The 25635-nt window shown below is 38.7% G+C and overlaps 1 protein-coding gene across 1 annotated transcript; it reads left to right on the forward strand.

Annotated features, from left to right (window-relative positions):
• The first annotated feature begins 2576 nt into the window (after positions 1 to 2576).
• On the forward strand, positions 2577 to 12432 carry slc5a3b (solute carrier family 5 member 3b). The gene is made up of 2 exons (XM_008400965.2): positions 2577 to 2796; positions 8618 to 12432. The coding sequence occupies exon 2, from the start codon at positions 8882 to 8884 to the stop codon at positions 11000 to 11002; it is 2121 nt and encodes a 706-aa protein (XP_008399187.1). The 5' UTR covers positions 2577 to 2796; positions 8618 to 8881; the 3' UTR covers positions 11003 to 12432.
• The last annotated feature ends 13203 nt before the right edge of the window (positions 12433 to 25635 follow it).

A 25635-nucleotide genomic window follows, 5' to 3' on the forward strand; every position in this document is an offset into this window, starting at 1 on the left:
GAGTTTAGTTACCACCTGTTATGTTTGTTTAATGTTTTTTTTTTAAATCAACAGCAGCATTACGTAAGTCTCAATTTAATTCCCCAGTAATTAGTGATATCGCTAATGCTAAATGTTTGGAACTTCATTTCAACCAAATAATCATTGTTTGGTGGACATTTAAATATATATATTTTTTATCTTGCTTTAATATGCTGTAATATACTGGTGGGCTGTCTCGGGTGTGGAATGACACAATATTGGGTGAAAAATGTTTTGTTACAACTGGCTCAAGGTCATAAAAAAACACGGGAGACCACGCAGGGGTTAAAGTGTAGAAAAATKAATATTTATTAACAAAAACAACAATGGATTGTGGATATCAGTATCAGTGGTGTAATGCAAATGCTTGGATGTGTATGAGTGCATATGCAAGTGTTGAAGTGCCAAAACAAAGACAAACTCAAATGTGCAAAAAGGGGCGTTATGTCATGTTTATGAAAGTGTCATGTCAGTCTTATTCACCCCCTTTCAAAGAAAGTGTTACCAAATGGTTTTATATATTTCATCAAAATTAAAATGTTTGTCTAAAAAAGCCTTAACATCATAAAGTTTTATCATGTTCTACAGTTGATCATTTTAAGGCAAACAGAAAAACCCTCCATTTTAATTAAAATATTATATGTTCAGTAGTGCAGATTATCCTTTTAACTTTTAAATTGAAAACCTAATTTATCCTGGTCCTCATACATACCCAAAGCCTTTTGTGTTGTATCAATCTAGGTCCGGATCTATTATATTTTTTCTACCCCAGTTCGAGTTAGTAAAATTGATTTTAAATGCTTTTGACGTAGAAAACTTGATAATTAGAAAAAGAAACTCATTGTAGCTATTTCCTCATAGCAAAGATGGACTGAGTCAAAGAAATCTTTGCCTGCTTCTCACAGATCTTCCGCAACACACAAACGCCTGTATACACAAGAGTAAAATAAATTTACTAAATACACTTACTTACACTTACGATACAAATAAAGAACTTAAATCTTTTATCCAGAACTAGGTTTATTTGTATAGCAAACCCACAAGAGAATTACTATTCAGAGATTAAAAATGTAAACAAGTCAAAATACAATGGACTGAAATCCACAGTGAAATAAGCCTAAAGCTCTAAGGATATGTCAAAGCAAACAGAAAATCCAGTGAATGAATGAATTCACTTCCTGTTAGACTCACAGCGTGATCATTCACTTACCACCCACCTCCTACACAAATACCCAACAGCCTCTGCCCCGCAAGGCATGCTGGGAGATGATGTTTCGCGGGAGATGGAAATTTCCAAGATATCCGTATAGAGTAGTGAGTGGAAATTTACCCTGCCCTCTTGCTCCTTTTATATGAATAACCATGCCTTCCTTTGCAGGCTTTTCAGTGAAAGTCACCATATTTTACCATCATTTTATTTGTCAATTGAGAAAATTTGATAATATTAATGTCACGTTAAAATAGATAAAGCAGCAATGTTTCTTGTGTTTATGAGCGTAATTAGTTTATAACCACATCAGAATGAACTGTAGTTGTAGCAGCTGTGGTAGCAGGGCAAGAAGACCTAGAGTAGTTTGATTGGCTTTCATTCAATTTATTGGCAGCCTTACTGGCATACTTTTAAGTATCCAAGCAGCAAAAATATCTGATATATTTCACACTAATGCATGCAATAACAATATATAATGCAAATATATGTATATATTCAAAATGTTCACATTACAACACAAAATAGGATTTTTTTAAAATTCAAGTTTGAAAGCAGTTATTTTACAAAGCACCAAATACACATTGCTTATCATAAATGATGCACTGAAAGGACATGAGTGCTAGTTTTTTTTTTTTTACAGTGACAGGTATACTTTATGTGGATCACAAGTGAGATTTCTATGGAAGACTGCTTTGTAAAAAAAAAAAAAAAAAAACAGATATTCCTTAAAAAGTATATTTTCCGATTGGCATGGGCAACATTATTATTATGTGACAAAACCTCAAAAAATCCAAATGAGATTGAGGAGCTGCTGTATTAATCTATTAATAAAACATGCAATAATTACCTAGAATTTTCCAGGATTAAAATCTAAACCCAAATTAGATTAAGTGTCAGACTTCTGTAGCCAGAAAGAGCAGGTGTTTCTGTAACTTCAAGAGGCTCAGAGATTTACTATTATTACTGTGTTATCGTCAGATAAGCAGCTACCTTTGTGTCTAAGTGTGGGGCTGCATGCTTTGAAAAATGATTTAGTAGTACTCTACAGTTTGCTTGAAGGCCAATAAAAAGTTGGACAATTCTGTGCATTGACAAGGAATTACAGAATATTTCCACAAGACAGCAAATGCAAGTGACGTTCATTTTAAAGACACAAGTGACCAGATATGGGATAAGACCCAAATAAAACGCACCTGGCCTGGTTCTATCAATTTATAAGCATGTGGGATRATACCGGTAATTAGCTGAAACAACTTCTAGGCACTTTTGGTGCATCCCTTTAATACGTCACGGGTCCACGTGTGGGGCGTGGATTTGTATTGGTTCCTATAAGGAGTACGACGCTGATAGGTTATCGTTGTCTGACGGAGCATCACAGTTGAAGCGGAACTCTTTTCTTCAGCGGGGAAAGCCGACTTATCCGGGCCGTATCTACACACTACGAGAAAACAACCTCTCTCCCTGGGCGGACGGAGTATATTCTTCTTCCTGTTCATCGACTTCAAGGGGCGTGGAGTGGCGTGTTGAAGCGCGTCTACTGAGTGATATTTGTTGCAGCACAACCGGTGAGTGTAATCCACGTCTTTAAGTTGATCCCATTTAAAATGTACCGACTGAATATCACTATTAACCCGCTAGGGGTGTGTTTCCAATAAATGACGCGCTCTCTCTCTCTCTCTTTTATCAGCGATTGTTTTTTAGTAAACCTCGTAYGACAACATCCCAATGCTGACGTCAGTGTATGAAAGCATTCGTTATCTTAAAGAAAAGACCCGCTTAGCGCCATAATTCGGCTTTGCGAGCGCAGGCAAATGTCCCAGCTATGCCGGAGTGGTTATGAATGACAGCTGTAATGTTAGGATGCGCGGCATTTTCACGCGAATGAATGAGCGGCTKTTCTAGAATTTTCTTGCCACCTGATAGGTGGATCCGTGTCTGCTCGTGCACTGGTGTCGCCTCCTCTTTGTATTCATGGGGCAGTCTGCGGCTGTCATCCGCATCTGGACGTCAATTAAAGCCCCATTGTTCGTGTCATAGCGACACTCTTGCGTCTCGTTTTATTTTTGCTCCAAGGCTCTAGAGGAGTTATAGAGTCTCACCTGTGACTAAACAAACAGCATCACACCCCGGTTCATGCTCTCCATAAGCTGTTTCAATGGGATTAAATTGTATCACGGGCTGATAGTAACCAAATGACTTAGGTTGTACAATTTAGCCGTTCGGTGTTCTGCTGCGTTTTGTTTAGGCTTTTGAAGACAGAAATTCAAACACAACTGGAAGGTAATTGTTAGCCTGGGATTTAAACTGACAGGAGGAGGAAGAGCAGACGAGTTGCACCTGTGGTTTGTTGTTATACCTGTTTTATGACGCAGCCTTGTCGTGTCTCTGTGCCACCTGACAATGTCAATGCCATCTTTCAAGCTAAGTTGAGACCCTTTAAATGCATCGTATAACACCAGTGGAGTTATTTAATGTAACTGCAAATAAAACGCTTTTGCATTTTGGATTAACTCTGGAGTTTAATGCATTTTTTTTTTTAAATTGTGTGCCTGTGCACCTTTCCGTCGTATGGGTGTGTTCTTTTTTTAACCTTTTTCAAGGTAGCATGGGTCTGCGAGGCCAGACATTTTTTGGCACCATCATAGATAGGCTGGCTTGCAAAGACTTGTCCCATAATCCAAACAGAATCAGTTCATTTTCTATCAATGATCTTTCTTTGTGAAACATATTTAGAATGTTAGATAAAGGGTTTCTGAACAGAGCGATTGTCCAATATCAGTTTAAAATGATGCAATACAGTTGTGAAATAATTTTTTATTTCTCTTTATGCTGCCTTACTTATGTTAGTAATTCTGACTGAAAGCTCTTTACATGCTTTATTCTGTGCACATGTGTGCAAATAATCATCTGCTTCTTTAGAAATAACCACCTAAACCAAACATGACAACCATTTAAATATTGTTTGGATAAACTGTGATGATGTTTTGTGTATTTGAAGTTATTTTTAGACTTGACTCCTCTTACACTAGTGGTTATCTTCAGACTTCTGGACCAACTCGTTATACTAAATTAAGTTAAAAGCTTGATTCTTTCTCCGTGCAGGTTAACTATTATTTAATTCTTAAAATAATTCAACAAGAACGGTTTCAATAAAATGTGAGCTAGCACATGCATAGAACTGTTACTCTGGCACTGGGGCTGAGTGAGTCGGTCCTGGCAGCATTGGGAAAAATAGTGATTATGTTTTAATCCCGTATTATGTAACTTTGCAAATCAAAAATAAAAAATGTATTTACTGAAAAATGTCCCAGTGTTTCTGAGCCAGGGTCTCCTAGGAAGTTTATGGCAACCACATGGAGAAAAAGGCCTTGTTGGTGACTTAATAAAACTGAAAACAAAGACTTCTTTTATTGAGAGAGATGCTTTTGCATAGAGCATGGTTGTGAAAAAGAAAGCGTGGGGGTTATTTTCTGCTATGTATGGCAGGGTGAAACCTCAGGAGAGGCCAAACATTCAAGTGTTTGTGAGGATAGGAAATATGCTCAAACTTCCCCCAAATGTTTTCCTTTTTGTTGACTCTGGATTTTTATTTGATCCATCTGATTGTCTGTCTGAATATGTATTGTTTGCCAAATATTCACCCTACAGGAGAAATTTAGACCTGGCATCTCTGTTGAGTGGATGGTCAGTTTAAGAGCATTAGCTACAGCCATTCATGGAAATCCTCCACAAAAATCGCGTTTGGATTCATTTTTGTCCCGTTTGAAGCAAATAAGTCTGAGATTTATATGTCAAAGTACTACTTATGCAATTCTTTAAGTCCTACTGGAGAGTGAAGAAATAAAAACCCGGGGTAAGATATGTCACCTTTTGCAGAATCTGAGCATCGAGCTGCACATCTCTTGATATCTAAACAACATTCACTGTAATCATAAAGCAGGTAATGTACTACAATTTGAGATGCTAATTCTGTAATACATTAGTTTGAACACAAATGTATATAAAACATGAAGAACAATCAATTCATTGGTCACACACAAATGGAACCTGTCTGACAACATGCACTAGGCTGTAAGATCTTAAGAAGCAATGCATCATGATTTAAAAAAAACATAAGAAAATCAACATAAGAAAAACCAATCCATTGCAACATTTCCCTATAAATCCTATAAATACACAATAATGCATAATCCTAATAGCGGTTCAGCAACTTTTTTTAGATCCCGTCACTATATTCCCCAGGACTGTTGTTTGTTATGTTGTAGCTGAGGTAACAAATTGACACTGAGATGCTCTGAAGAATATTGTGACAGCCCCGGTTTTGGGGGGCAAAATGAATCTACGTAGCTGAACATAAACAACATCGGTAGCCTGCAGGCTACTTGTTAACAAGCTTAAGGTGCTGTATTGTTATTAGCTAGTCATCTTTTGGCTAACATTACCTGTTTCCAACAGCTTTACTCAACTCAGTAGGTTAGTTTGGGGGAAAACTATGCAAAGGTTTTTGCGTTTTGCTGGTTTGCTGCCATGATTCTAATACACCTCCGTAGCTCTGCACAGCAGCAGCAGGTCTCCGTCGCTGCCGCACAGGTGTAAACCCAGCGCGAGCGTCTCAGCGTTCATGTTGGGTTTGAAGGCGGCTCGGAAAAACAGGTTACGAAATGTTAACAACGGATTAAACAGTTTTAACTGCTGAAAAAAGGGACAGAGGCAGGGGCGGATCTAGAAAAATATTCATGGGGTGGCAAGAGGGGGGCAGGGATTTTTTCAGGGGTGGCAGCATATGCCAGTATAAATAAAACGTCTCATTGTCATGTTTAGCTTACACAGACCTAACATTGGATTTAATTTACTTGATTTACTTGTTGCAAAATATTGTTTTTAACTAGCATTGCTTCAAAATGAGCTTCATGTAGTACTGTGGATTAAATATATTTTCTTAATATAGTATAGTTAATTATTTTTTATGTCTTTCATACTCCTCCTAATTGATATGTATTGGATTAGACAGCGCCTATTAGTCACTATGTGATTCATTGAGTTATGTCCAGAAAACCATTTTATCCCAATGCAGGACAAGCAGAAACCTGTCACAAAAATATTTGTAGCGCCATCATTTGTTATCAGATACTGATGTTTAATAAATTCTCTGTGATACAAATCTATAAACAATTTTGTTTCTGTTAGTTCTGTCAAGATGCAAGAAGGGGCAAATTTATCTTATATTGGTCAATTGTTTTATTTTAAATATGCTGTAGGAGCTGTAGTTTGATGATTAGTTCAGTTTTTGTCGCTTGTTTAACTTTTAGGAATTGCAGCGGCTGCAGACAGCGCGCCATAATAAAGCTGATAAACAGGTGAAGAACCAAACACCACTTCTATTCTGTCTTTTCTCGCTCTGTGTTGGCTTAACACGGACCCGTTGTCATGGCAACCGACAGACAACAGCTCAACGAGCAGATGGAGTAGAGATTACCGATCAGGGGAATCAACACCAAAAAACAAACATTTCCCACACAAAAAAGTAGCAAAAACACCAAAACACAACATTCAGTCTGTTACATTATGCTGTCAGGCTTGATGYCTATATTGTCATTATTAATAAGTTTTCGCCTGAGCACAGCGGTGGTTGATTTAAACACCTGCTCTACTGATGACTTGGTGTGCGGGTTGACCTGTTTTAGTGCTAACCGAACCAAAACACACCGAACTGCGCAGCACATGTTAAGGTTATCAAAGTCAATAGAAGGCTAGCAACAGTTAGGCTAGMATACCTGACCCACTGCTCACTTGTTCAATGTTTTCTTTAAGTTAAAACTTTTTCCTCACCTGTTAAATCTGAAGCCCTTGTTATCTAATTCATAGGGTTGAATAAACCACTAAATATTGCGTCCATTTTCAGATTCTTTGCGTGACTGTGGTAATTTCCTGACCACCCCTAATGTTGACTCAATGGACAGCAATGGCGCAGGTGTGGCGCACGATAAGTCACGTAATGTCCAGTCCAGTAATTTATATCCATCCATATTAATGCTGCTGCCTCRYGCTCKGTCCTTCTCTCGCACTTCGCGCTACTCAGCAGTAGGTGTCAGGTTACATTGTGTTGCATTCAATGTTGTCGGACAAAAGAGATTCGTGCGCTTAATGTCCGATTTCCCATAACTATTCATTGAATTCATAGTCGCCAGCTGGAGTGGCAACAGGGGTGGCAAGGCTCTCATTTGGGGTGGCAACTGCCATCCCATACCACCCCAGTAGATCCGCCCCTGGACAGACGGCACAGATATGGGAAATGCGGAAGCTCCTTCCTATATGTTATAGAAATAACAGTTTGCCACTCTGAGGAAACAGCTTCCAGTCCAAGGAAGCTGACTCTGTGCCCGCCCATTCCACCGGGCCTGTATTGTGAGAATACATGTAGGGAGCTAACATTGGTGTGCAGCAGTGTCTTGAAAAATGTGCAGAAAGTTGTTCACAGTCTCAGTCACACAATGTTGTAGAAAATGCTGCACTGGTAAACGCTCGCCACAACCACAAGAATGTACACCCCTGATTATTTTAATGGTACATCCCAATGAGTGGCGTTTATCTCTAGAGACAGCTAAGACCAACTGAAATTCATATAAGAAATCAGATGACTCAATTTCTGTAACTGATGGTGATATTAATAAGATTTGTTGATAGTAATTTGAATATTACTGTAAAAGATAATTTTTGGTACTGAGTCTTGTAGTGACAATCTTTATTTCAGTGAAGTCTGAATAAAGATTGTCACTGATGGAGGCATGTTTATTTAAAAAGAGGCATTTGGAGGAGCTGTCCAAAAATAAAGGTACAAAAATAATTAGATGTTCTAGATCTAATTAAAATAATGTATTTGTTGTGTATCTGTGGGATTTTCTAAGCGTAGGCATGTTCTTAATCCAATAAGGAGTTGCATGACACTTTAGAGGACACCAACATGGCCTCATATTAGGGTGTGTAGGAACTGTCTAGCTGTTGCCAGCGGCGTTTTGAGCTTTCTTGACTTGGCTTACATAATATTTCAGCTCTAGCATGGCTCAAGGTTAGTTGTATTTGAACAGATTAGGAAGAAAATCTTGGGAAAGGTAAATCCCGGGTTAGTAGTCCGGGTGGCACTAGAAAAATACAACAGAAGCAAATCCCAGTTCACAGAAGGTGCAAGTCTTGTTTTTTTTATGTTTGACATTTCACTATTTATTTTCCTAGTCATTTTTAATATACGTTTTGCTGTGACCTTGAATTTGGTGTCAGTACACATTACTCAATGTTTCTCCTGTTGTGAGTTCTAACATGTTTGTGTTCAGTGTTTTTTCCAAGTAAAAGTCATAATACTAATGATGTGTTTCTCTTTCTGTCTTACAGGAGTATTTAATCTTGGCTTTTCTAAACTGGTGACCTACAACGCCCTGCTCAGCCGCCAACAAACCCTGAGCCGACAGACTACCTCGTTAAGCTTTTTTGACCTGGCAGTGGATCAGTCCCCAGCTTTTGTTTTGACTGAAAACCAAAGCAGCAAAATAAAAAAAAAAATATTTCTGCTATTTTTTAAAATAAATCACACTTATAACTCTAAGAACACTTGGACATTTGCTTCTTTTTAAGCTTTAAAGGAATTAATTTGTAAAAATGCATGCCAGGATGGAAGCAGCGGACATTTCAGTGGTCGCACTGTATTTTGTCCTGGTGCTGGCCATCGGGCTTTTGGCCATGTGGAAGGCCAATCGCAGCACCGTGAGTGGCTACTTCCTCGCTGGACGCTCCATGAACTGGGTAGTAATAGGGGCGTCCCTCTTTGTCAGCAACATTGGCAGCGAACACTTCATAGGTCTGGCTGGGTCGGGTGCAGCAAGCGGCTTTGCTGTAGGAGCCTGGGAATTCAATGCAATCCTTCTTCTGCAGCTGCTCGGCTGGGTGTTTATCCCTGTCTACATCTACTCTGGAGTTTACACCATGCCAGCGTACCTGTCGAAACGTTTCGGTGGGAACAGGCTGAAGGTTTACTTCGCCTGCCTGTCTGTGCTGCTCTACATCTTCACCAAACTCTCTGTGGACCTGTATGCCGGCGCTCTCTTTATTCAGGAGTCCTTGGGGTGGAACCTTTATCTTTCAATTCTTCTGCTCATCAGTATGACTGCTCTGCTCACCATCACTGGTGGACTGGTTGCAGTGCTCTACACAGATACTCTTCAGGCAGTGCTGATGATTGGTGGAGCCCTGACCTTAACCATCATGAGCCTAATCAAAGTTGGTGGACTAGAAGGGGTCAGAACTAAGTATATGCAAGCCATTCCAAATGTCACCGCAATAACGGCTGCTGGAAATTACACATATTCACCATCTTGTCACATTGAACCAAAGCCAAACTCACTGCGCATCCTTCGTGGCCCTCTAGATGAGGATATTCCTTGGCCAGGTTTCATTCTGGGGCAAACCCCTGCATCCATTTGGTACTGGTGTGCAGACCAGGTCATCGTGCAGAGAGTCTTAGCTGCTAAGAACATTGCTCACGCTAAGTGCTCAACACTCATGGCTGGATTTCTCAAGATCCTGCCTATGTTCGTGATGGTCATTCCAGGAATGATCTCCCGCATCTTATTTGCAGATGAGATCATCTGCATCGGGCCAGAGCACTGCATGGCCGTGTGCGGTTCCCAGGCTGGGTGCTCGAACATCGCTTACCCACGCCTGGTGATGGCAGTGATGCCGGTGGGACTGAGGGGTCTTATGATGGCTGTTATGATTGCTGCTTTGATGAGTGACCTTGACTCAATCTTCAACAGCGCAAGCACTATCTTCACCCTGGACATCTACCAGTCTCTCCGGAAGACAGCTTCGCAACGCGAGCTGCTGATTGTAGGCCGCATGTTTGTTGTGGTCATGGTGGTAATCAGCATCGCTTGGGTTCCTGTAATCATTGAGATGCAAGGTGGACAGACATACATATACATTCAGGAAGTTGCTGGCTATCTCACCCCACCAATAGCTGCCCTTTTCCTGCTCGGTGTGTTCTGGAAGAGGTGTAACGAGATGGGTGCCTTCTGGGGAGGCATGACGGGTTTTGTGCTCGGTACCATACGGCTGATCCTGGCCTTCTTTTACCGCCAGCCTCGCTGTGACCAGCCAGACAACAGACCCTTCTTCATCATCCACATTCACTACATGTACTTTGCGGCTTTACTCTTCTGGATTTCAGGGTTGGTTGCTGTGGTGGTCAGTCTTTGTACCTCTGCACCGGATGATGAACGGGTGCGCACAACCACATTCTGGGGGCTCCGCAAGCTGGAAAAGGTTCCCCCGAAGGACAGAACTGAAAAGTACGGTCTCAGAGAGAATAACCAATGCAACGGCAGTGAAGTCTACTATAAAGACATTCCTGCAGATGTCAAGATGGAGAGGTGTCTAGACGGAGCTGAGATCAAGCTTCTGGTCCCGTCCACAGACCATGATCCAGCTACTCCCAGCACGGAAACGTCCCCTGCCTCCACCCCTGCTGAGCAGCCTGCTTTCAGCCAGATGGATATGGTCAGACCAGAGCAAGGAGAAAAAGGCCTGTGCATGCGCTTTATTGACTGTTTCTGTGGGTACAAAGAAGAACCACATGGTGCCCCGCAGAAAGTCTTGCAGGAAGATGAGAAGGTGACTGCCGCGATGCTGTACGAATCCCCCAGAGTTAAACTCTTTCTCAACCTGGCCCTATTCATGGTCTGCTCTGTGGGCATATTCATGTTTGTGTACTTCTCACTCTAGTTGGACGCTGTACAGAACTGTTTAGATAATTTTTTTTTGGAATATGTAAGATATAAGATATGCAAGGTATTTTTGGGCTGTTACAGGGGTAAAAAAATTTTTTTCACGGATTATAAATTTTGTCTGTAATATTTACAGTTATTTTTTGTAGCTCACTAACAGGCATTTAAGCTTATCATTTTTAAATGAGTAAAGCTTCACGTGAAAAAGAAAAGCAAAACACATCGTACTTCTGTGACTTTGAATCCTATTGTTAATCTTGTATTTAAAATGTCTACTGGGACTTTCAGAGTTGTTCTATAAGTGAATTTAATATTTGCCTTACTATATATGTTTTTGTTGCATTTGAGGATGGGTTGAAATATTTATGAACTCTTTAGAAGGGGTGCAAGAGAAAACAACAAGAGGTACTTAACGAAAATTGCAAATGCTGCTTATTTAAAACAAATATATTTTTAATAGTGATAATTGAAACTATTGATTTGACTTACTTAATATGTTGCATTTAGAACCACTTTATAGAGTTGGAATTAAGAAATGTATCCATGTTTTTCTGCTGATCGGTGTCAGAAAGAAGCATACATTTTCATTTTTTTGTTATAGTCAAAAATAGACATGGTATAGTTAATTTAGTCACTTCTGACCAAATTTCAGTTATATTTGGAGCATTATTGCTCTTTCTACTACTTTATACACATTGTGTTTTACACTACATTATTTTTGTGATTTTGTTTTTGCTATTTTATTGTAACAGAAAGTATCAGTTTTTATTTGATGTCTTGTTGTGTTTGACATTAGACATATAAAGTCTTTTGCAAATTTTTTAGGGCTCATTTTGTTCAAATTGCTTTCATACTAAACTGTTTATTGTGTGTCCACTGTCTGTTTTTAAATATTGTTTGTGTTTTTAAGTGCATTTTCTATGAATCTCCTACCAAATGTGTCTTATTGTGCAATGCATAAGTGGGGGAAAAAATAATAAAATTTACTAAGAGCACAAAAATAAAAAGTATTTTTAAAGTCTTGACTCAACCAGCTTTTTAATGCAGTTTTTTTTGGTGGCATAAATTGAGACTGATGTTGCAAAACTTAAATAACATTTATGTCAGGGTTAGCATTTTGTTGGCACAGCTTACTTCTGACGTCATTTAAATTTTTCTTTCCAATCTGCTGATCTTCTGGATTGTGGTAATTGAGTCACAACTCCAAAAGATATGAAGATTTAAAGGAATATTTGAATCAAGTGTTTCCCAACCCTGAATGCAAAATGTTAGTGAATGGCACAGGCAAACCCTTTTTCATGTCAAGACATGTTGAGATGATTGCTGTATCGGAAAAAGCTTTAAAAGTTTTTTCTGTCCTTTTTGAGAGAATATACATTGTTATTTTTATTCTAGAGACTGTAAATAAAGTTTCTGTGGAGACCAGAAGGAAGGTGTGTTTTCATTCTTTATTTTCTGAAATAAGCACATTACCCGAGTAAAAGTTGTTTTAACAGCTAACAGAAATTCAGGTTTTCTGTTTATTATATTCATAATGTGAAACAACCCAAAGTAGCTGACATTGTTGCATTGTACTATTGAATTATATTAAGCATCCTTGGATAATTGTGTTCTTTCAAATGGCATTCATCCGCATAAACACAACTTTATGGATAATTTGCACTACATATGCAATTGCAGTTTAATAATAATAGCAGTATTAGCTGAGAATTAAAAATACAAATGCATTGTATTACATGTAATCAATGTTTTACTTTTAAAATGTTGTCAATATAACTCATTTGTGTTTCTGTTTGCATGTGCATTAATATTAATAATTATTGCATAATATCAAAAAAGAAAGAATTAAAAAAATTAAGCTGTTTAAATTCAGATCAGATTACTTCCATCTTCTTTATTGTCCTTACTGCATTTCATCTTAAATTATTTACCATCACGTCATAACCACATTAGTTAGATATCCAAACCTTAACCATCTTCTTGTAGAGAATGTATGACGTAAAGATTCAGGACTGTAACTAAATCATCAGTCACATCACTCCTTTCTGAACTTCATATGGATAGAGAGATGTGATCTTATTGACTAGGATTACATAAACCTCAGCAAAGAGCAATTAATCCGCTTTGAATCTGATGGGAACTGGGTTATCCCAAGCTTCTTTACCAAAGATTCAACAAATCAAAATCCCAACATCAGTAGTTATAAGGCTTCACGTTCTGCAGTTTTCCTTTATACTGACCAAATCTCACATGAATGCAACTTTCCATCTGGATTTAAATTAGAAATACAACATAGTAGTAAATAGTTAATCTGTTGTCAGTTTTCTGCATGAATTGGATTAAAACTATGACACTGAATCCTAAATAAAGCAATCCAATAAAGATTGTTGGGTAATGCGTTGACTAAGGGACTATATTATACAAAGAGATCGGATCCCCACTGTTGATTCCCCTTTGATTCAGAGGATGATATTTGGAGGCCATGATCTGAGTGCCTATTTAGTCTGTGACTCATCACTGATAAGCTGTGACTTACCATAGTAACAAACGAAATGTGGCATGATGGGAGAGAGGGGGTGCAGACAAAACCACATTCTGGTTGATTATGAGCAGGTGTCACACTTATAATTGATGAAATGAATAAAAATATTTCTCTTGTCATTGAAAATACAACAAAATCTGCTTGTTATTTAGAGAAATAATGCAACATTGCCAATGATTAGCTAAACATTTCCAAGAATGCCCTTAACTTGCCTCTGTGTGCAGGACTGTGTACCTGGCAGGCATCTCTGCAGTGAAACAAATAAGTAATTGCAGGATAAAGGACAAACAATGGGATAAAAATATAGTTTTTAGTAATCATAATATTTAAATAGTCATTGTCATTAATTTATCAGACAAATTTAATGTCCGTCAAAGGTAAACTGAGAAAATAAAAACTGTTTTTACATGTTATTTTTTATTTTTTTTGCATCAAAAGTTGATCTAGGCCAACATCACCATTTGTGACCACCAGAGGTTACGTGACCTAATTGTGATTGATCACCTTTTCTGGAGATCTCAGTTCAATTTCTACAGCTAGATGTGTTTATCAAGAAGTCACACTAACAGAACCTGTCTGACAGCAGGAAGTAGGCAAGCCGATATTAAAAAGCAAGACATCGTTTCCAGATTTGTAGAACTCACAGAATAAACAAGATCAGAGTCATTTTTAACATCTTTTACACTGAGGTTAAAATGTATTTATAAGGTTTTGAGAATCCAGTGAACCTGGACAAAAGCCGCTATCCACATATGGAGGAAACATGGAACAGTGGTGAACCTTCGCAAGAGTGATTGGCTTACAAAAGCTCATTGACAACTCATCATGTCATACACAAAAGAAACCCAGAACATGTTCTGCAGACCTCATTAACCTCAATTAGGTCAGTATTTGTGATTCAACAATAAGAAACAGATTGGGCAAAAACGATGTCCATGGTAGAGTTCAAAGGTGAAACCACAGCTGACTAAACACGACACAAAGGCTGTTTCACATTTGCCAATTTAAAACTTGATGGTTCCCAAGATATTTGAGAAAATATTCTGTGAGACAGAAGTTGAACTTTTTAGAGGGCATTCCCATTAAACTTGGTGTTAAACTAACAGCCAGATTTGGTGCTGGTGGAGTGATAATCCAGGGCTGCTTCAATGCTTCAGGACCAGTGACAATCGTCTGATAATCTGTGGGAAAACTGATGCTTGCAAAAGCTCCATTTCCATTATGACAGAACCTTTTCCATGTCAAAACATATTGGGATGATAAGAGATGATTGCAGGATGAACAAAAATGGCCATATGTATGTACAAAGATGGCAGAGACACTTCCAGCTGTAAATGTATAAATTTTCTTCTACTTCCCACTACTGTTCTACGTTAAGTCACTCTATCACATTGACTTCCAATAAAAGAATGAAATACTAAAAAGTTCAAAAGGTATCAATACTGTTCACTGTAAATCTGTAAATATTGTTTGGTACTTGCTGATCAATAGACATGTTAGTATAAAAAAATATACTTGAACTCTGATAAAGGTTTGTGCCATCTCTAACGGTTCTTAGTGGCACAGACATCAAACTAACATCCTGTAGTTGTGGACAACTTTTTGCGAGATTTTCCAAAAAAGCTGTTGTTTGCAAATTTTAATTCAGGTATCCAAAGCATCACTGATATTTTGCATGACTTCCAGAAGGATTAACAACCAGCATGAGTTTTAAGTTCATATGATTTCTTTTTGCTCAATGTATCGCTCAAGATTTCGGATGCATTTTGCTTACTCCTCCACTAACCCCCGCTAGTCTCATTCCCAGCCTCTTGCCCAAGAGGAAACTAATGATATTGTCCTTGTGGAAAAGTACCGGCATTTGGGCCATGCTTTGTTCATTGTCTATTTCAGACAGAGAAAGAAACAGTCTGACACAAACACTTAGATAGAAGTAGTTAGGCAAGATATATTATAAAATAAAATTATAAATCTACAGTGTTTTTTTTTTTTATCAAGCACTACGAGGTTGTCGTGACCTTTTCGGCCTTTATCTTTCCATTTGTTTTAGTGTTACTCTTTGAAGTGAGTCTTTAAAGTTATGTCAGAGTCCCTGCAGATAGAACGTCTTCCAAATGTGTTAACTTAAAGCACATTTCACATTTTGACATTTTCAGTGTGTTTTATTAGTGCATCTCTGTGAAACTTAAGGAAAAAATAAAAGATGTTTTTCAAATCTTTGTACGTGGCAAAATCTTCAAACTTCTTTAGCAATTTTAAAAGTCTTGCCACAAATTCCCCACTGGAGTCTAACTGTGATGTTAGACATTATCCTTGTCTTAACATTACTGTTCTCCTTCTGAGAGCTGTTAGATTTACTTCGACCAAAAACCCACCGGTCCTGAACATTGCCTTACCTGAGGTGGATATCTGCTGCTTCTCCAGAAAGACYGGAGGACTCGTCACTGCTCTCCAAGCAAAGCTCTCCTTTCTAATGCTTTCAGTTTAGTCATAGTAGGTTTGAAACTGTGCTTCATAAGATGATCATAGCTTTATGTGTAGTTTTATAACTTAACTCTGCTTAATGTACTCACAACTATATCTGTGACCTATGCTCCTTTGTCTTCAAGATGTGATTTGTTCGCTGATTTTTTAGCAAACCTCTGAGGCCTTCATAGAACGTACACATAGATGAACTAAGTGGTGGCTTCAGAAGGGTTTTATTTAGACATTTTAGAGTAAAGTCAGAAAAATGAAAATGCACTTCACACTTCTCAGTTTTTTAAAAACACAATTTATCCATTAAACTTTCTCATCATAACTCTACCTATTTTGTTTCTAAAGTAAAACCCCAGTATAGTGCAATCAGTGGATTTAATGTGAGAAAACATGAGAAGTTTAATACTCTTTTTAAGGTTCTCTGTAACGGATGCAAAAACTGAGACAGCTGCACACAAATAAAAATATTAAATCGCATAAGGTCCCCTTTGTAAATCTGTGGGAATATCATAAGCATGAATCCTTGACAGCATCTTTCACAGTGCTTACATAACTCTATTATTTGATGCACAGTAGAAGCAGTTAACCCCGAGGTAACGTCTTGACAAAGCCTTGTCTCCAGGGACAGATTTACTGTTGTGAATAAAAACAGGTTAAACTTCACCTTTGATCTGAGACACTAATCCAGTCATAAAAGACTTGACCGCATCAAGTAAAAACAAGCTGTTGAGTCACAGGGTGTGTTTAGTTTTTGTCACATTCTTGTGTTGCCCGTCACATTGCTTCTGCAGCTTGCCTCAGGCTTTATCGAATCAATCATCAGTGATGTTTGGATTATTCCTTTGCAGTATAGAGGTCTTGTTTGAATGCTGGCAGAGAGACTTTGCATATGTGGGGTTTGCGACTTCCTCCCACAGACCCAAGCTTTAAGTGCATGACTCTGTAGAGATGCGCCAAGGGCAAAGCGCATGTGAAAAAGGGAGAAATTAAGAATTACTGATGTACTGACTTAACCCCACATGGTGTATGCTTAATCATAAATACATGTGACTGTGGCCAAATTAGGGTGTACACATTTGTTTATCATGACTGTGTTTGAAAGAGCAATAAAAAAGACACTCCTGAAAACCAACCATGACATCATGTTGATAAGGTAAACTAAAATGCTCCCTACTTCCACAGGGAAAATTTCAAGGTCAAAATAAGGTAATTTATGGCTTTCATCCTCTGATGCAAAATTCTTCAGTGGTTTTAGGAAATTATCCAGCCGGAAGGGATGTTTTTTTTATTTGTCTCTGCTTTACATGAAGCAGACACAAGGACAAACATTTTTTTTTTATCACCTTTGAGAAAAGCTGTTTATATACCGTATTTTCCGCACTATAAGGCGCACCGGATTATAAGTCGCACCTTCAATGAATGATCTATTATAAAACTTTTTTCATATATAAGGCATTATAAGACGCAGGGAATAGACGCTACAGTTAGGGTTGCCACCCGCCCCGTATTGAACCGATACAGGACGCGATTTGTTCCGTACTCTACAAATGTGTATGTGTAATAATAAAGAAGTTGTCCCCGAGTACTTTATATAGTAGGCATACTATCATTATCAGTCATTGTTTCACTCACGGTGTCGGTGTTGCGATATTGTGCCCAACTGCTTTCTGGGTAACACAGACCAACCGACACGCTGCCGCCACAGTTTCTGTCTCTCTTCCCCCGCAGCCCCAGGCTTTAAATATATAGGGGCTGGTCCCTTGGTAACCCTAGTCGAAGCACGCCAGATTAATATCTAAAGCCACTTTGTTGACATAAAGAATGTCAACAAAAACAGTCCGACTCAGGTCAGCGAGGACTACCTTCCGCGACTGGGCCGGGGCGTGGCCGGACGATGGTCACCCTTCTCCGTTCGCGCACAGCATGTTCGTGGAGAAGGTGGTGCTACATGATCTGCAGATGACCTGATTATCAGGTCGGTAGGTAGATAGGTCAGTCAAACTTTATTAACAAACCAGCGTTTTGACAACTATCCCAGCATGCACCGCGCCCTTCTTCTTCTACGGGCAAAAATGAAGTCGGCGGCTGCTTACCTTAGTTGCTACACCTGTTGTGGCTCAATATTGGTCCATATATAAGGCGCACCGGATTATAAGGCGCACTATCGGCTTTTGAGGAAATTGAAGGTTTTTAGGTGCGCCTTATAGTGCGAAAAATACGGTACATGATGTAATGAGACTGATGATAATCATGGGAAAAGATAGGTGAAAATGTTAAAATGTTCAAGTGTCGCTCAGGGATTTTCTGTAGCAACTTCACAGACTTAATAAGCTGCGTGTTTTTCTTCAGATTTGAGCACATTTTTAGCCATTGTAGCCGTGAACTGTCATTTTTAATACTTGATTTTTGCGTCTCAGTTTAACTTATTTAATTTGATTTTTTCAGTGGATTCATTTTGAATGAACTGGAAGTCAGTAAAACTCAGAACCCAGTGTTGTAGTACTCGAGATCGGTCTCGAGACCGGTCTCAGCCGCATTTGGTCTCAGTCTTGTCTCGGTCTCGGGCGCTGAGAACTCAGCATTTTATTTCAAGACCAGTCAAGACCACAACTGTGAAAATATTACTAAACGTACAGCATACTGTCCAGTTTATTTGTTAACATCGTTGTTTTCAGTGGATGCAAAATGCACCAATTAAAACCCAAGCAATAACGTGTTTCTGTTACTTCCCCCTCCCTTCCCTACCTTTCACTYGCACGCGGCGCTCCAAGACATGCGCAGTGGTTTTCTCTGAGCGGCAGAAGATGTCTGTCTAATCGTCAGTAATAGAATAGTGCTGCATAAATCATCAGAAATCCGATGGCCACAGCTAACTCAGCAGCGATTCGCTTTCACAGATGGTGGGGACGTCTAACTTTTTTCGTCACTTATAAAAGAAGCTCAAGGAAAGATTAGCTCCGTTGATGTGATGTTAGCAAAGCTAGCTGTACAGAGACACATAAGCATTTGTGATGAAAAAAAGTTCTCACTCACTGCACTTAATTATTGTGCGGAGGTGTTGACTGACTTGTTGCATATATGGTACAACCCTGTGTCCAAAAGTCTGCAATATAGTGATGTGACATTCAGGAACAGTCCGATTTTTCTGAACGTCTCTTTACTTAGAAAATAGGACTTGAGTGTCACTGAGAGCCGTTCTTTGTTCTTGTAATGCTCTGCATACACTGCAGTTGCTATCATTATTTTATATAATTATGTACATTGATATTTTTTTAATTAACAAATTAATAAAACACAAGAACGAAAGAGCACACAGAGCATGCACATTGCTCTATGATTGTTTTCGTTCAAGGTGGCAGCTGTAATGTGTGCCATGGTGTCAGACTTCCTGGTTTGATGTAGCGGGAGAGAGGGTGAAAACAGTCACAGTGAGCGCCTTGTGCTTGGTTACTTCTTTGTTGCTCCTTGGTCAGTGTTCATAGTTGAGCATTATTTACCATCAGGGCATTGCCTCAATTGCTATTTTTAATGATGCAGACAATGATGATTTCTGACATGAGCAATATAGGCAAACGCCCAGGGCATTATCTTTTTAGGGATGGCACAAGACCACCGCGGATTGTAGCACAAAGATGGAAGCAAGCTTTGTTCTGCTTTTAATATTGGTAAAATGTATTAAGTATTTAATATCTAGGTGTTTTTATGGAAATATGGATTTTGCAGATCAATTTGAGAAGCAATTTTGATCATATTTCACCATTTTATCGTGTCCTGTAGCATGGGGCGCTGGTCTTGGTCTTGACTTGGTCTTGAACCCTAAAAGTCTTGGTCTTGTCTCGGTCTTGATACACTCTGGTCTTGGTCTTGTCTTGGTCTTGGGTTAGGTGGTCTTGACCACAACACTGCCAGAACCATTTAAAAACAGCATTGACAAAAGTTTCCAGTAAACTGAGTAAAACACTTATCCTCCGCAAAGGATGGAAAGCAACATTTTACACATGAAACAAAGTAAAAAAAAATGTTCTACAGAGATTTTTAAAATTTATATATAAAAAGGACTGAGGCATTATTGTTACTAGACGGCATGTTTACCCTGACAAAAAACATGCCACAGCTTTTGTTCTGTTATCACAACTAACCAGACATGTGAAGGTTTAAAAAATGTCGCTGTTGTTCATTCCCATTGAGGTAACAGCGGAAGCAGCCATGTGGAGAATGCAGTGAGACCTTTCAAATATACGGTGAACACATAGTCAATGCATTCCTGGCGTTCCCCGTGCACAGTCCCGACTAAACTATGGCGGCATGCCTGGGATTCTGGCAGTAATCCACTGAATAGGACTTCCCTGGCAAAAGGAAATATTTACCTCCTGCAGAAATAACAGCAGGAAGAACAGAGTCTGGGGTCACAACATAATAAGGATGAGTCAATGAAGCAAACGCCAGAGAGGCCTTTGTCTTCCAAGGTCAGGCTCACCAAAGGTTGATCAACAGTAACACAGTGCAAACCCTGTCAACGAGCTGGCTGACATATGTAAACAGAGAAGCTACTGATACGATGTACAGCCTAAAATAAGGTGACTCAGTTATGACAAAATAAACCTTATCTTATCCTCGTATGTCATAATGAGCGAGGTAAAACAATGCCCCTATCAATCTTCTTAGGATTTACAGTATTGTTACCTGATTTCCACTTCTTGCACAAAACAGTGTGAGAGTGAATCTAAATATTTACGACTGTGTGATGCTTCAGTCGTTTCTTTTTTCCCTTCCACATCCCCTACGGAGTCAAATCTTATGTGTCCTCATACTGTATGTTTTACACTTCCTAGGGATTTCACCAGAAGAGTGTTGTAATATAAAAACAGAGCTTTTAATTTTCTTAGCATTGTAGACACTAAATGTGGAGTTACTTTTGAATAACAAGAGTTGAAATTATTTTAAGGTTTAAGAGATTGTCTTATGAAGTGACTTTCATAAGAGTCCTGACACTGCAAGGAGAAGCAAGCATAGACAATGGATGGATTGATTACGGTAATTTTATTTTGTCTAAGTCAGTCTCGCAGCAGACACTTGTTCCAAAACTTTGCATCAGCATGCCACTCCCTCAGAAAACTTAGTTTAATTGTATCTGAGTGCTGTACTCAGCTCAAGGACTCAACAAAAGCATTTGACTTTCTCACAAACACCTTCATTTTGTGCACACTGAGATAAGGTTTGTTTTTTGTTACACCAGCTAACCTTTTTCTTTGCACTAGCAAAAATATACTTTGTAAAGAAGTCATAGAGCGTCACCAAAAAATTGACTTCATGTTCAGAACAAATTCTACTCAGATATCACATAAGGTACATTTATTGCAATAGTGATATTTAGGAGTATTACTTTAAGTGGAGATCATGCCACACTATATTGTTATAGTACATTTTAAAACTATGGATATATCTGGTTTTGCTTTTGGCATCAGTGGCGCAGGTGGTAGCACTGTTGCCTTGCACCTAGGAGGTCTTGGGTTTGATTCCCGGCCTGGGGTCTTTCTGCATAGAGTTTGCGTGTTCTCCCTGTGCATGGGTGGGCACTCCAACTTCCTCCTACAGTCCAAAAACATGACTGTCAGCTTAATTGGTCTCTCTAAATTCTCCTTATATGTGTGTGCATGGTTGTTTGTCCTGTCTGTCTGTGTTGCCCTGTGATGAACTGGCGACCTGTCCAGGGTGTAACCCGCCTCTTGCCCGTTGATCGCTGGAGGCCCCAATGGGACCAGGGTGTAAGAAAATGGATGGATGGATTTTCTTCCTTCAACAAATATGCACCTCCTTGTGTTGGTCTAGCTAGCACATCCAAACCCAACAATAATACTCAAAGGTTTGTGGTTGTAACAAGATCAAATTCAAAGGGTATCATTAAGGAAAACAACTATTTCTCATGAAGGGGGAAAATAGCATTATAAGTTACTTATACAGGAGCTATTTAAGAGGATTTAGGCATGAGTTACATTTTAATCACAAGGTTATTTAGATTCAGTTCTTCAGAAGGACTGAAAAAAAAAATTTCCGTGACGTCTACTGGATTTGCTGACTTTGAAAACAATAAATAATGGGTCAAAGAGACGGTTCGGGTTAATTTGTTACAGTGTTTGGAGACAGGTGTAGTTTTCACTGCAGCAGGGCAGTGAGACTGACGGAGGGATTCTGGTCTGTGGCAAGAAGAGGGAGTGCTGACTTTATGAGAAAATCTCCTGGCCACGTCTGGAAAAATACTGTTGTAGCTCACTCAAGGGCAAACGAGGGAAAGAAAATAGAGAGTAACTCAGAACATGGGCAAGTTATAGAAGGAGAATGTTTGATAGGTTGAACAGTTTGACAAATAACTTGCAAGATGAGGATTAGTCATTGTTTTTTTTGTGTGAATTTGATACCAGATGAATGCTTCCCAAGTCAACAAAAAAATAACACCAATGTCAAGATGTTCACATTTATGACTAGGCAAATTGTTTATCATTTGACATTTGCAAAGCTTATTTTTATGTTTTCTAATATTCAACATTTTGAATGGGAGTCAATGCCAACAAATAAGCAATTTCCCCTAAAGGCTCAACTCAATAAAGTAATTCTGAGTCTGAAGTAATCACTGTCACTGAAGTCAGCAATGAATTTCGGACGGAAATAAACGGGAATACGTGAGCGCATGTGAAAAATGAGCAAGGAGAAGTAAAAACGTGTCAATGAGCGTGTGTGCGATTCTGCATTTTGAAGCTTATGTAACATTTAAGCTCAGCTTGGGTTTTACGGTTCACTGGCTCTTGAGGATCTTTTACATATGTCACATTCACTGTAGGAATTGGTTGGCTGACCCCTGATGCTTAATCCAGCCAAGTTCGGGATGAAGTCAGAGAGCTTCTGGTCACAGCAGTCATTGCTTTTGCTCTCCGTAGCTTTTTTATGTCTATGTTGAGAAAGACGCCACAATTTTGCAACAAGACTTTAAATTTACTTATATTTGTGCATCACTTAAGTAATGCAAAAAAAAGTACTTTAATATTTTGCATTGCACATCCCTAATTTCACAAACAATACGTGTAATTAGGGATTCCATCAGTACATACCTATACTGATGTTTGCTGATTTAGAAACTATAATACAGAGAAATGTAAGAAAAGTTAAAAAAATATTTGTTGATGGTGACGGTGGTGACTCACGTGGATCTGCAGCAATCATAGGACAACAATTAGCTCTGCACTCCACAAATCTTACTTTCTGGGAGACTGACTGTCAACCAAAGATCTTTTTGGGGAAAGAACTAGCAAGTAGAAGAAGGTGCTTGCGTCAAATGAGTCCAATATTAAAACTTGTACGTGCTGAGAAAACAAAACAAAACAACAACAAAAAAAATTAAACCAAACATTCCCACTGTGCAACAGCTGTGGTTGTGTGTTCCTTTTTTTGGGGGGGAACAAGCTTTGTTCCAGGATTGAAAAGAAAGAAATTCCAAATTACATTAAGATTGACCAAATATCTCTCTTGTGAGAGTTTTCATCTGTATAGCAGGAAATATACTGGTAGTATTTAGGTTTGATTGTGTCATTTACAAAAGGAAAGTAAAACATTCATAAAAAAAGGGATGACTTGGTCTCCACTTGCAGTTCGTTACAACACATACAATGTTGCAATGAGCTTTTGTCCCAAATAGTCTGCTGAAAACTGACCAGGGAGGAAGAGAAGCAGAGGAAAAATCCCGAGGTCATTGTGGAGTTTGGTGCACAGTGTGAATATTTTATCTCACTGGGACAGGAAAGTTCCCATCTGATGGAAAATAAAAGCTTGTAGCACTTGTGTCAGGACAGCACAGCATGTACAATGTAGATAACATTCCACTTTTAATGTGTTGGCACATTAAAACTGACTGATCTCCATTTAGCACCTCTATTTGAATTCAGTCTGTCTTTTGGTTTTGTGGTTTGCTTCATCCTTCTCCAGCCAAAAAATCAGAATGAAACATAATGAAGTGGTCTACACACAATTATTTTTAACCGAACCGAAGACGTGCAACGTTAACTTGATGGTGAGGAATCATAAAGCTTCACCGAGGAAAGTGGATTATGTTATACTGCCCTCTAGCGGTTCCGAAATGCTCTCATTTAACATCATAAGTAAATTAATTCAATGTAAAAGTTTTACCAGTGAAGATCTGCTCACCTTTTCCTGTGCTTAAATATCTTTTTGTAGTGAATTTCAGGATGTTGTCCTCAAAAGCYTGACAAAATGTAGAAGAAAAGCTGAATCTCTGTGGTTGGGCAACAGTAGCTGCGTCCTCATCTTCATTATATTAATCATAACCAGTCAAAGTCAGCCACTCGTTTAATCTGGGATTTTCAGTCTTGCTGTTCTCATTCTGCCCCAACTACTTAAAACTAAAGTAAACACACAACCTAACCTTGGTCTACACTATATAAGTTTTCTTTTCAATTACAGTTGCTTATTTCTAAGTTGATCTGTGTTCTTCCATTTATTTGCCTGTCCCTTTCTATTCTATTCTATTCTATTCTATTCTATTCTATTCTATTCTATTCTATTCTATTCTATGTAAAAGATAATCAGATGTTATACAGTGTGAAAGTCGTATGTCGAATTATATATGGATTTATAGCAAGTTATGTATGTTTCATCCTGCAGAGGGCAGCAGAATTTCAAATGTCAGCACCTGGAAAGCTTTCATGTTTGAGAATATGACTTTTGCAAGGAAGACTTTATTCAGCAGTTTGTCTATACAGAAAGTTGATTCAGTGCAGACACAGAGACACCCATTCATTCCTAAGGGTGATTTAGAGAGACTGATTAGCATCAATGTTTTTGTACAATGGGATAAAGTCAGAGCCCCCAGTGAGAAACCCATTCATATATGGAAAAAAAACATGCAAACTTCATCAGAAACCAGGATCTTCTTGCTGTAGGATAACAACACAACTAGCTGTGGCCCTGTGCAGCCCTACTAAACTTATATAGTCCAAAATGTCACTCATATACTGTACAATTAAGATGATCTAATGATGTAATCCCAGTAGATTATATAAAACACTTGGTTTCAACAGGAACAARTGTCCAACAGCATCTACTGAGTATCCAGGTGCTGCCGCTAGCTGAGAACAAGGGTATCAAAAAAACAAATATTTTTGGACTGACTTTTTTTTTAAGTAACTTTTTTTGTGTACTTTTGGTCTTAAAGGGGTAGTAATTGTAAAGCCCAATGTTGAAAAGCCATTGAAGCATCACAACATGCAATAACAATAGAAAAAATCACTACAAAGAAAGATTATCTAGGGGTTAGTTGTTTGAGCTGTTTGTTACACACCTGTTAGCAGACTGTCCTATGAGCTGTCACTTCAGACACACTAACATTTCCTTCAACTGCACTAAAACTAAAACTCTAACCACTTCTTCTGATCCTCATTGTGACTGGGGAAGGGGTCGGCCTTTTCCCCTTTCAACATCGAGTCTGCAAAAAATCAGAGAGAGAGAATACTCTTTTTTAATGGACCCCCACTGTCATCCTTTGGTGTTTCCCTTTCTCACTTGCTGTTCTATTTTTATCTTTCAAACAACTGGTCTCCTAAAAA

Source organism: Poecilia reticulata, linkage group LG2 (genome assembly GCF_000633615.1).
Source record: "Poecilia reticulata strain Guanapo linkage group LG2, Guppy_female_1.0+MT, whole genome shotgun sequence".
In the NCBI taxonomy this organism is placed as follows: Eukaryota; Metazoa; Chordata; class Actinopteri; order Cyprinodontiformes; family Poeciliidae; genus Poecilia; species Poecilia reticulata.